Genomic DNA, 12,272 nt, shown 5'->3' on the forward strand with positions numbered 1-12,272 from the left:
GCCACCCCACTCTTTTGACGCGCTCTTCCATTAGTTTACACACACTCACACACCCACAGTATGCAATTATGCTGCGCACACTTGTAGCTGCTTTTTTTTCTTGCTAAGTCTCTCACTGAGTGTTTCCCATGACACTGAAAACCCTCACAAACCCGCATGGCTCAGGTGACGTTGAGTATTCGTTCCATCGTCGGATGTGCTGAGACTCACATGCACAGTCTCCAGTCTGGAAGCAGGACCACTCCCTCTGGGGCCCACTTGCTGACGCGGCTGTGTCTCTAGCACCGGCCACGTCTCTGCGTGTCTCCTCCCTAAAGCTCTCTGTGTCCCACAGGAGAATGGCCTGGACTACGAGGCCTGCCTGGTGGCTCAGTGTGATGCGCTGGTCGATGCTCTGACCCGGCAGAAAGCCAAGCTGCTCACCAAGGTCACCAAAGAGAGGGAGCACAAGCTGAAGGTGGGTGCCCGGGCAGCCAGCGCGCCCAGTCCCATCCCCCTCCCTGCCCAGGGTGGGGGACACGCAGTGTAGACAGGGGGTCAGTGTTAGCTGAGGGTATGAATGAATGAACGAGGGAGGGGAGGAAGCACTGAGCAGGGACCTACGTACCCTGGTGCCACTTTGCCTGCAGTAATCGCCACGCCTACTCTCCCTCCAAAGCGGGGACCAGACACCTGAATCCTGCTGCTTTCAGTCAGAAGCCCCCCTCTCCCATCTGCCAGGCCCCTGCTTTCTGTGGAAGGCACACACCTTGCTCCCACCTTGCAGAACGGAGACGGCCTCGTTGGGCGATGAGGGGTGTGCTCAGGGCCCCAAGTCGGCCCCTCCGTCAGGTTTTCTGGCATCTGGTGCTTGCGTGGTCAGCACAGGGGCCAGTGACCACCATGGAAAGGCAAGACTTCCCCTCACTCGCACCGGGCCCCCGGTCCAGGCAGCTGCCCCGTGATCACCCTGCCTTAATGAAAACTACTCACTTCATGGTCTGGGCTCAATCTATTTCATAACCAGAAATATTACTGAAGGGCGAGACGGAACGCGTGCTGGGGATGGTCCATGGATTACATGCAAAGCAGTTGAGCCCCTCAAGTGACCACCCAGCAAGCGAGAGTGGGGGGCGCGAACTGGTCACGTGGAAGGGTTCAGATTGTGTGCGTTCTCTGGTTTTTATCCAGAGTTCAGGAAGTGTGCTCTGTTGGGTGTGGCAGGCCTGCTTGTGGGGCAGTGTGTCCAATTACTCCCCTGTAACGAGGGCACGTGGAGCTCAGGAACAGAGCAGCGGCAGGAGAGGGTACAAAGGAGTCGAGAACAGTGCTGCCTCCCGCTGCAGCCGGGCTGTTCTTTGTCCATGAGACGGCTACCAGGGGTCCTTTTCTTGGCAGATGGTGTGGGACCAGATCAATCACTGCACGCTGAAGCTGCGCCAGTCCACTGGGCTGATGGAGTACTGCCTGGAGGTGATCAAGGAGAACGACCCCGCCGGGTTCCTGCAGGTGAGCAGGTTGGCAATCCTTCCAACTCCATGGCCACATCCCAAACCAGCCAAGGTTCTAGGAAAGTCCCTCCCCGTGGCTTGGAGGTGAGCAGATTGTCCTGTGCTCAGTGATTCCAGAACACCCGAGATCTCATCTTGGCTGTTCTCACAAGCTCTGACCTGGCTCTGGGTCATCATTAAATGAGGAGGTGAAACATCACAGTCTCTAGGCCTGCAATGGCTCGACTTCCTGGCGCACCAGTGCAACATTTTCCCCACAGATGAAAGAAGACAGTCTGCCAGTCAAGCTGGAAAGATTGCACTGGGATAAGTGAGTCAGCAGAATCCACATGACCCCCAGTGGGCAGAGTCCCGCAGGTCTGGATAGAAGACCGCAGCCCAGAAAGCCCGGGCTGCCTTGCTGGGCAACCCCCAGCAGCCAGGCTAATCCGGGTCACGAGCATCTCTTGGGAACACTTCTGTGACTCAAACGAAAGCCCAGTCCTCCTTCTGTGGGGAAAATGATGAATCTCCTTGATTGGTCCCTAGGAAGGGGGCACGGGCTTCATAGCTCTACAGGGACACGTGCAAATGTTCTGAATGAGCAAGACTTTCTCCAGCAGAGAACAGAGCTGTGGGTTTGATACAGTGGGAGTTTGGAGCAGAAGCTGCAGAACAACATGGAGGAAAGACAGTGGGAGGGAGGGAGCGGCCCCGTCCTGGGGTGAAGGAGATGCTTTCAAATGCTAGGACAAACCACTAGTGAGTTCCACTTTGCAAAGTGCGGGATCTAGCAAAAGAAGAATATGCAGAGTGTTTCTGTATATTTTAAAAGTATCGTTTGCTTCCAAACGAACTTAGATACAAAACAGAAAGAGACTCACAGACTTAGAAAATGAACCAGTGGTTGCTGAGGGGAATGGATAGCTAGAGAACTTGGCAGGTTCGTGGATATACTGCTAGATACAAAATGGATAACCAACAAGGAACTCTGCCCAGTGTTATGTGGCAGCCTGGATGGGAGTGGGGGGGTTTGTGGGAGAACAGATACATGTGTATGTATGGCCAAGTCCCTTGGCTGTTCACTTGAAACTATCACAGCATTGTTAATAGGCCATACCCCAATACAAAATAAGAAGTTCAAAAAAAAAAAAAAGTATCATTTGCTTTACAAAAGGGTTTAGCATAAAACAGCAAGTGCTTCTTTACAGGGAACATGACTGACCTATGAAGATGATTTAAACAATATAATACATTTTTATTTACCCCCACACCAGCATGGGTCCTGACATCTCTGCCAGGGCTTGAGAGGGCATGCTTAACACAGCCACCCCCTGAGCCCATGGAGATGAAGCCCCTACCCTTTCCTCACCACCTGCTGTGTTATTTTTCCTTTGCATGTGGAAACCCTAAACTCTGTGCTTCCTTTAAGATCTCCGACGCCCTGATCAAGCGTGTCCAGGTGTCTCAAGAGCAGTGGGTCAAAGGCGCCCTGGAGCCCAAAGTGTCCGCAGAGTTTGAGCTGACCTTGGACAGCGAGCCGCTGCTGCAGGCCATCCACCAGCTGGACTTCATTCAGATGAAATGTAGGGGTGAGCCGTGGTTGGCCCAGTTCAGTTGTTGCTTCTTCTGGGAGAGGCATCCACTCTGCAGGGCAGCTCATGCATCGGAAGACTTGTGACCTTGGTGTGACCCAGATTGGGAGGGAGGGACTTCTGCGGCACAGACCCGGGTTCAGGTCCCAGTTCTGTGTCCTCGAGCTGGTGACCTCTGCGGGTAGCCCCAGCCTGAGCCACAGCTTTCGCATGTAGGAAAGAGGATTGTTTGTTCGTTCAGAGACACCTATTGAGTGTTTATCACCTGCCAGGCACCATCCTCGGTGTTCAGGACACAGCCGTGAACAAGTCCCCAGACTCCCTCACAAGACTGAGCTGGCATTCTAGAGAAGGAAATAGCCAATGATACAACAGACAGTGTAATATAAGCTGAGAGTGGCGGGTGTGACCGGCAAGGTGCTTCTTGAGAAGTGAAAGTGTTAGCGCTCAGTCATGTCTGACTCTTTCTGACCCCAGGGACTGTAGCCCGCCAGGCTCCTCTGTCCATGGAATTCTCCAGGCAAGAATACTGAAGTGAGTAACCATTCCCTTCTCCAGGAGATCTTTCCAGTTAGGAATCAAACCTGAGTCTCCTGCATTACAAGCTGATTCTTTACCATCTGAGCCACCAGGGAAGCCATTTTTTGAGAAGAAGGCAGTAGTATGGGGCTAGTGTTTTGAGGTGAAGACAATGGCACCCCACTCCAGGACTCTTGCCTGGAAAATCCCATGGGTGGAGGCGCCTGCTAGGCTGCAGTCCATGGGGTCGCGAAGAGTCGGACACGAATGAGCAACTTCACTTTCACTTTTCACTTTCATGCATTGGAGAAGGAAATGGCAACCCACTCCAGTGTTCTTGCCTGGAGAATCCCAGGGATGAGGGAGCCTGGTGGGCTGCCGTCTATGGGGTCACACAGAGTCGGACATGACTGAAGTGACTTAGCAGCTGCAGCAGCAGTGTTTCAAGGTGAGAAGGAAAGAGATGCAATATAAAGGAAGAAGGTTCCAGGCAGCAGAGGGCAGGTATAAGTTTGCTGTGTTCCAAGCAGAGCGAGGTCGGAGGTGACAGCAGCGTGGAGAAGGTGGTGGGTGGTAGAGGTGACTTCAGAGAGCTGGGGGACACAGGCTATGGGTTAAGAAAAGTTTGCATAACTTTCCCCAGGTTACAAAATTAGCATGTGAGGTCACCCTGCCTCTCCAGAGACATTAAGGGTACATTCAGGGGAGGGAATAAAACTCTTTGGGGGTTTATTTTTTTAATCAATATATCAAAGAGCTGAGCACCACACCTACAGAAGCTGTGAACTCAGGAAAATGCTCACTTGCAAAGTATGTGGCCATTTTTAAACCGAAGACACCCAGTCTCTGTGCTCACTCCAACACTCAGTTTGCACCTGAGGCGAGGTTTGGAAATGCCATCTGCCCCAGGTGTGAATGAGGCGTGCTTCTGGGAGCAGAATAATCCTGGCAGAAGTGGGGGCTCTGGAAAGTGGGGGTGCTGAAAGAGGCCATTTGGAGCTGCTCCTGACAGGGTGGGGTGGCGGAATTCACAGAGGAAGTGGGAAAGCGAGAAGCAGTGCCCAGGGATGCAGAGAGGACTCCTTCCACACTGATAACCCAGGGTCCTGGGGCCAGCATGGAGCCAGCCCTGAGACGACATCCATAACAGACAGTGCTACACCCCACTAAACTGTCCACTAAGATGTGGAAGATGGTGCCCTAACATCTGGACCCAAATGGAAATCTGTAGTTTTTACAAAAACTCATGTTGCAGTGTTCCCTTTGAAAAATGTCAGCATGGACTATGCATGCATGCATACTAAATCGCTTCAGTTGCGTCCACCCCTTTGCAACCCTGCGGACCATAGCCCACCAGGCTCCTCTGTCCATGGGATTCTCCAGGCAAGAATACTGGAGTGGGTTTCCGTGCCCTCCTCCAGGGGATCTTCCCAATCCAGGGATAGAACCCAAGTCTCTTATGTCTCCTGCATTGGCAGGCATGTTCTTTATCACTAACGTCACCTGGGAAGCCCCAGCATGGACTATATTTCTAAAATCTCTCAAGCCTGAACACAACTAGAGAATAAAAAGATACTCCGGAGCTCACCTTGATAGAACTGATGATACACTTGACTTGAATCCCTAATTCCATGGGTAGACTGTCCCATACTCTAAGATTGCCTCACCTTCCAGAATCTAGTTCCCTAGGCCTTTAAACGCTCCCAGACAAAGGTTTCAATGTATCTTTGTGTTTTGCCTGTCCCCCACCCTCAACCACAACTTCACGGGCCCCAGGTGTGAGCTGCACGTGACTCCATGCAGAGGGTCTGGAGAGGCCTTGCTGTGCTGGGAGGCACAGGCAGTCAGGCTCTGCTGCTAGTCCTAGGGAGCCGCTCGTGGGGCAGAATCAAAACCAGTGATGCTCAGTGGGCCGGTGGGGAGAAGACACCTTGTCCTCAGGGCTCTGGACTCGGAGGGGTGGCAGCAACTGCCACGTCTCTGCGTCTCTCCTGGCCTCAAATCCCAGGACCCCCTCCCAGGCTCGGAGGTCCACGGAGTGTGCATACAAGCGGCAGGGAATGGCGCAGCGGGTCGCCTTCCCTCTGGGGTGGGCCGGGCACGCAGCTTGTCCCTGTGCCCTGCAGGGTGTGCACACTGAAGCCCATCTGTCCCGTCACAGTGCCGCCCGTGCCCCTGTTGCAGCTGGAGAAGTGCTGCACCCGGAACAACAGCGTCACCCTGGCCTGGAGGACACCGCCCTTCACCCACAGCCCCGTGGACGGCTACATCCTGGAGCTAGACGACGGCGACGGGGGGCAGTTCCGGGTGAGGCCTGCTGCCTGCTGCCGGGGGTGGGGGGCGAGGCTCGCACTGTCCCAGCCTCTGGGTCAGTCTGTGTGGCTGCCCCTAACTCTGATACCACTAACGGGGGTGTCAGCCCCAAGGACGCAGGACTGGTGGGCCTGGGCTCATGGGACGCACAGGGGGTTTCTCTACCGAGAGCTAGGTCTGGGCAGGCAGAGAAAGTTCAGGATGGCTTTTCTGTGAAGACTGACGCAGGTCGGAGGCCAAGGCAGAGATCAGAAGAGGGGTCCCCCACACAGACCTGCTCCCCAGTTGACCCAGCAGTATCTAGTCAATGCCCTCCCACACATCTCCCCCAAGCAGCCTCCTACTCCCTCAATGTTCCCACACAACTGCCCTGCCCCGTTCACTAATTAGCTCATCTGGCAAGGTGATCTGCGCGGGAAGACACATCAAAAACGGTTGTAGCGTTTGGGTGATGATCTACGTTCAGGTCCCCAGTGATGGAATACATGGGGAGAGTAAAGACCCTTAGTGAGTCAAAAATGTATCTTCCAGCCTCACCCTGTGGTAGGAACCCTGACAGCTCCCCACCCAACAGAGCTCTACCGAGAGGTCACAGTGGAGTTCAGACTCCTGTCCAGTAATTTGGTTAACAATGAACTCCAGGGAGCACAAACTCTGGCTCTTCTTAGAGCTTCACCTTTCTGTCCCCAAGAGACTAAATAAAGACTCATTCTAACAAACCAGAGCAATGATAACAATTCTCATACTTCTCCTGGAACTGGTACCCATTCAAGAAATCTTACCAGAGTCACTGTTCCTTTTGTTTCCCTCAGTGGGATTTACGCCTGCGTCTTTTCAGTTTTTTGTTTTGTGAATGCCAGAGTTGTAGTACTCCATGAGGAAAAATTGAGTCCCTGGGAATATGGGCTCTTTAGGGAAGAGAGAAGCTGAAGTCACATGGGTCAGGAAGAGCAGGTCATACACTGGGTCCTGAACCCCAGTCCTTCTGGTCATGCAAATGAGCTAGTAACTGACAGTTCCTTGACTAACCAGAAACCAGGAAGACAGTTTATGGTTTTGAAATGGGATGAAGGAGGATATTAAAAGAAGCCGCCAGTACTTCCCTGGTAGTCAGTGGTTAGGAATCTGCAGGGGACACGGGTTTGATCCCTGGTTGGGAAACTAGATCCCACGTGCTGAGGAGCAGCTAAGCCCGTGAGCCACAACTAAAGATCCCATGTGCCACAAATGACACCCAGTGAAACCAAATAAATAAGTAAATAAATATTTACCAAAAAAAAGAAGAAGCCACCGAGCTCAGTGGCTTCTCCCCTTTGAGATGTGACCAATAATGGAAGCTGGAGCCAAGGGCTCGAGTTTCTGAGGGACTGTGTGTCATGGTGGGAAAATCGTGGACTTAACGCAGACAGGCCTGGATTTGAACCCTGGCTTCTAAATGGATTGACTGTGATCTTGGGCCAGTTTCCTGCCCCCTCTGAGTGTCCTTGTGAGTAAAACATAAAAAATAATAGCAATGTCCCAGGGTTGTGTAAGGATTAAGATGCCTTATACAGTAATAGCTGGCCCACAGCTATTATTATCAATAACTCGAAAAACCGAATGAAGAATAACACCCCCAAGTAATCAGGCAGGAATAGTGTCTTATCATTCTATTTACTCAGGCTGTGCTGGGTCTTCCTTTCTGCACGGGCTCTCGCTGGTTGTGGTGAGCAGAGGCCTCTCACTGGTTGTGGTACACCGGATCCCACTGCAGTAGCTTCTAATGCTGCGGAGCACGTGCTCTGAGGCACGTGGGCTCGGGAGCTGCAACACGTGGGCTCCAGAGCACAGGCTCAGTCATCACAGCACGCAGGCTCAGCTGGTCCACGGCCTGTGGGATCTTCCCAGACCAGTGGCCGGACTCGTGTTTCCTACACTGGCAGGCAGACTCTTCATCACTGAGCCTAAGGGAAGCCCAGGCTTGATGTTTTATGTAATGACAAAAGTGAGATGTAAAACTATGTATTTGGGGGCAGTTAACAGGACAAATTAAGTTTGAAGTAAATGTTCTAGAAAAGGACCACCGGGGTCTGATGCAGAAATGCCCCACCCTCTGGAATCAAGATTGCCAGGAGAAATATCAATAACCTCAGATATACGGATGACACCACCCTTATGGCAGAAAGTGAAGAGGAACTAAAGAGCCTCTTGATGAAAGTGAAAGAGGAGAGTGAAAAACTTGGCTTAAAGCTCAACATTCAGAAAACTAAGATCATAGCATCTGGTCCCATCACTTCATGGCAAATAGATGGGGAAACAGTGTCAGACTTTATTTTTCTGGGTTCCAAAATCACTGCAGATGGTGATTGCAGCCAGGAAATTAAGAGACGCTTACTCCTTGGAAGGAAAGTTATGACCAACCTAAATAGCATATTAAAAAGCAGAGATATTACTTTGCCAACAAAGGTCCGTCTAGTCAAGGCTATGGTTTTTCCAGTAGTCATGTATGGATGTGAGAGTTGGACTGTGAAGAAAGCTGAGCGCTGAAGAATTGATGCTTTTGAAGTGTGGTGTTGGAGAAGACTCTTGAGAGTCCCTTGGACTGCAAGAAGATCCAACCAGTCCATTCTGAAGGAGATCAGCCCTGGGTGTTCTTTAGAAGGACTGATGCTAAAGCTGAAAGTCCAGTACTTTGGCCACCTCATGCGAAGAGTTGACTCATTGGAAAAGACTCTGATGCTGGGAGGGATTGGGGGCAGGAGGAGAAGGGGACGACAGAGGATGAGATGGCTGGATGGCATCACTGACTCGATGGACGTGAGTTTGAGTGAACTCCGGGAGTTGGTGATGGACAGGGAGGCCTGGCGTGCTGCTATTCACAGGGTCGCAAAGAGTCGGACACGACTGAATGACTGAACTGACTGGGAAACCAGGAGAAAAGCAGCTCCAGGAGGCCCAAGGAGTTGGAAGATGCCAGCTTCAGCGGTGGGAGAGGTGGGAGGAGGTGGAGTGGCTCTCTCACTCCGGAAGTGGCCAAATCAACTTGAACCACCTGTGCTTGACCACACCCTTCCTCCGTCTGCTTTTTCCCATCATGTGTGATGATGCTTCCTTTTCAAATACTGTTTATTTTGTCTACTTCGATGCTTAGCTCGTGTTTTCCAGCTGAAATTCCCATTGAAAACCGACGATCTCCTCTTGCTCCAACCGTTTTGTGCACCCCCATCTTTGGGCTCCAGAGTCCTACCATGAGAACTGCCCTCTGAGGACGCAGGACGTTCTCAGGCAGCATCACAGCTATTGCACCCCATACCTTCACAGCAGAGGGATCCCATCAGCCACCAGTAAGGGTTTCTGTTCAACTCTGATGTGGCCTGAAACCCAGCCACCACTCATCCCAAATCTACTTATTAATATCACTCTTGCGTAATGGAAATAAAAGCAAAAATAAACAAATGGGACCTAATTAAAGTGAAAAGCTTTGTCACAATGAAGGAAACTATAAGCAAGGTGAAAAGACAGCCTTCAGAATGGGAGAAAATGATAGCAAATGAAACAACTGGCAACGAATTAATCTCCAAAATATACAAGCAGCTCATGCAGCTCAATACCAGAAAAATAAACAACCCAATCAAAAAATGGGCCAAAGAACTAAACAGACATTTCTCCAAAGAAGACATACAGATGGCTAACAAACACATGAAAAGATGCTCAACATCACCCATGATCAGAGAAATGCAAATCAAGACCACAATGAGGTGCCGTCTCATGCCAGTCAGAATGGCTGCTATCCAAAAGTCTACAAACAATAAATGCTGGAGAGGGTGTGGAGAAAAGGAAAGCCTTTTACATTGTTGGTGGGAATGCAAACTAGTACAGCCACTATGGAGAATAGTGTGGCGCTTCCTTTAAAAACTGGAAATAGAACTGCCATATGATCCAGCAATCCCACTGCTGGGCATACACACCGAGGAAACCAGAATTGAAAGAGACACATGCACCCCAGTGTTCATCGCAACACTGCTTACAATAGATAGGATATGGAAGCAACCTAGATGTCCATTGGCAGATGAATGGATAAGAAAGTTGTGGTACATATACAGAATGGAATATTACTCAGCTATTAAAAAGAATTCATTTGAGTCAGTTCTAATGAGGTGGATGAAACTGGAGCATATTCCATTCAGTTCAGCAGCTCAGTCACGTCCAACTCTTTGTGACCCCATGGACTGCAGGATGGCAGGCTTCCCTGTCCATCACGAACTCCCAGAGCTTACTCAAACTCATGTCCACTGAGTCAGTGATGCCATCCAACCACCTCATCCTCTGTCTCCTCCCACGTTCAATCTTTACCAGCATCAGGGTCTTTCCAAATTAGTTCTTTGCATCAAGTGGCCAAAGTATTGGAGTTTCACCTTCAGCATCAGTCCTTCCAATGAATATTCAGGACTGATATCCTTTAGGATGGACTGGTTGGATCTCCTTGCAGTCCAAGGGACTCTCAAGAGTCTTCTCCAACACCACAGTTCAAAAGCATCAATTCTTTGGCACTCAGCTTTCTTTATAGTCCAACTCTTACATCCATACATGACTACTGGAAAAACCATAGCTTTGGCTAGTCGGACTTTTGTCAGCAAAGTAATGCTTCTGCTTTTTAAATATGCTGTCTAGGGTGATCATAACTTTTCTTCCAAGGAGCAAGTGTCTTTTAATTTCATGGCTGCAGTCACCATCTGCAGTGATTTTGGAGCCCCAAAAAACAAAGTCTGACACTGTTTCCATTGTTTCCCCATTTATTTGCCATGAAGTGATGGGACCAGATGCCATGATCTTCGTTTTCTGAATGTTGAGCTTTAAGCCAACTTTTTCACTCTCCTCTTTCACTTTTCATCAAGAGGTTCCTTAGTTTTTCTTCATTTTCTGCCATAAGGGTGGTGTCATCTGCATATCTGAGGTTACTGATATTTCTCCTGGTAATCTTGATTCCAGCTTGTTCTTTATCCAGCCTAGCATTTCTCATGATGTACTCTGCATATAAGTTAAATAAGCAGGGTGACAATATACAGCCTTGACGGTCTCTTTCCCAATTTGGAACCAGTCTGTTGTTCCATGTCCAGTTCTAACTGTTGCTTCCTGACCTGCATATAGGTTTCTCAAGAGGCAGTTCAGGTGGTCTGGTACTTCCATCTCTTGAAGAATTTTCCACAGTTTGTTGTGATCCACACAGTCAAAGGCTTTGGCATAGTCAATAAAGCAGAAGTAGATATTTTCCTAGAACTCTCTTGCCTTTTAGATGATCGAGCGGATGTTGGCAATTTGATCTCTGGTTCCTCTGCCTTTTCTAAATCCAGCTTGAACATCTGGAAGTTCACGTATTGTTGAAGCCTGGCTTGGAGAATTTTGAGCATTACTTTACTAGCATGTGAGATGAGTGCAATTGTGCGGTAGTTTGAGCATTCTTTGGCATTGCCTTTCTTTGAGATTGGAATGAAAACTGACCTTTTCCAGTGCTATGGCCACTGCTGAGTTTTCCAAATTTGCTGGTATATTGAGTGCAGCACTTTCACAGCATCATCTTTCAGGATTTGAAATAGCTCAACTGGAATTCCATCACCTCCACTAGCTTTGTTTGTAGTGATGCTTCCTAAAGCCCACTTGACTTCACATTCCAGGATGTCTGGTTCTAGGTGAATGATCACACCATTGTGGGTATCTGTGTCATAAAGATCTTTGTATAGTTCTGTGTACTCTTGCTACCTCTTCTTAATATCTTCTGCTTCTGTTAGGTCCACGCCATTTCTGTGCTTTATTGAGCCCATCTTTGCATGAAATGTTCCCTTGGTATCTCTAATTTTCTTGAAGAGATCTCTAGTCTTTCCCATTCTATTGTTTTCCTCTATTTCTCCCTACTGATCACTGAGGAAGGTTTTCTTATCTCTCCTTGTATTCAAATGGGTATATCTTTCCTTTTCTCCTTTGCATTTCGTTTCTCTTCTTTTATAGCTATTTGTAAGGCCTCCTCAGAAAACCATTTTGCCTTTTTACATTTATTTTTCTTGGGGATGGTCTTGATCACTGCCTCCTGTACAATGTCATGAAACTCCATCCATAGTTCTTCAGGCACTCTGTCTATCAGACCTAATCCCTTGAATCTATTTGTCACTTCCACTGTATAATTGGAAGGAATTCGATTTAGGTCATACCTGAATGGTCTAGTGGTTTTCCCCACTTTTTTCAATTTCAGTCTGAATTTGGCAATAAGGAGTTCATGATCTGAGCCACAGTCAGCTCTTGGTCTTCTTTTTGCTGACTGTATAGAGCTTCTCCATCTTTGGCTGCAAAGAATATAAGCAATCTAATTTTGCTGTTGACCATCTGGTGATGTCCATGTGTAGAG

At 49.3% G+C, this 12,272-nt stretch overlaps 1 protein-coding gene across 3 annotated transcripts in view; it reads left to right on the plus strand.

Moving 5' to 3' along the window:
* The window catches only part of TRIM67 (tripartite motif containing 67), a 56,208-nt gene that overhangs the window by 37,022 nt on the left and 6,914 nt on the right, over nt 1-12,272 (plus strand). For 2 of the 3 annotated variants that reach the window (XM_069571545.1, XM_069571547.1), the window contains 4 exons: nt 335-457; nt 1,378-1,488; nt 2,902-3,061; nt 5,745-5,890. In XM_069571545.1, the coding sequence (XP_069427646.1) occupies nt 335-457; nt 1,378-1,488; nt 2,902-3,061; nt 5,745-5,890 (540 nt within the window). The remainder of the gene's footprint in view (nt 1-334; nt 458-1,377; nt 1,489-2,901; nt 3,062-5,744; nt 5,891-12,272) is intronic. The other variant, XM_069571546.1, reaches the window with a different exon arrangement.

Source organism: Ovis canadensis, chromosome 25, assembly GCF_042477335.2.
Source record: "Ovis canadensis isolate MfBH-ARS-UI-01 breed Bighorn chromosome 25, ARS-UI_OviCan_v2, whole genome shotgun sequence".
Classification (NCBI taxonomy): Eukaryota; Metazoa; Chordata; class Mammalia; order Artiodactyla; family Bovidae; genus Ovis; species Ovis canadensis.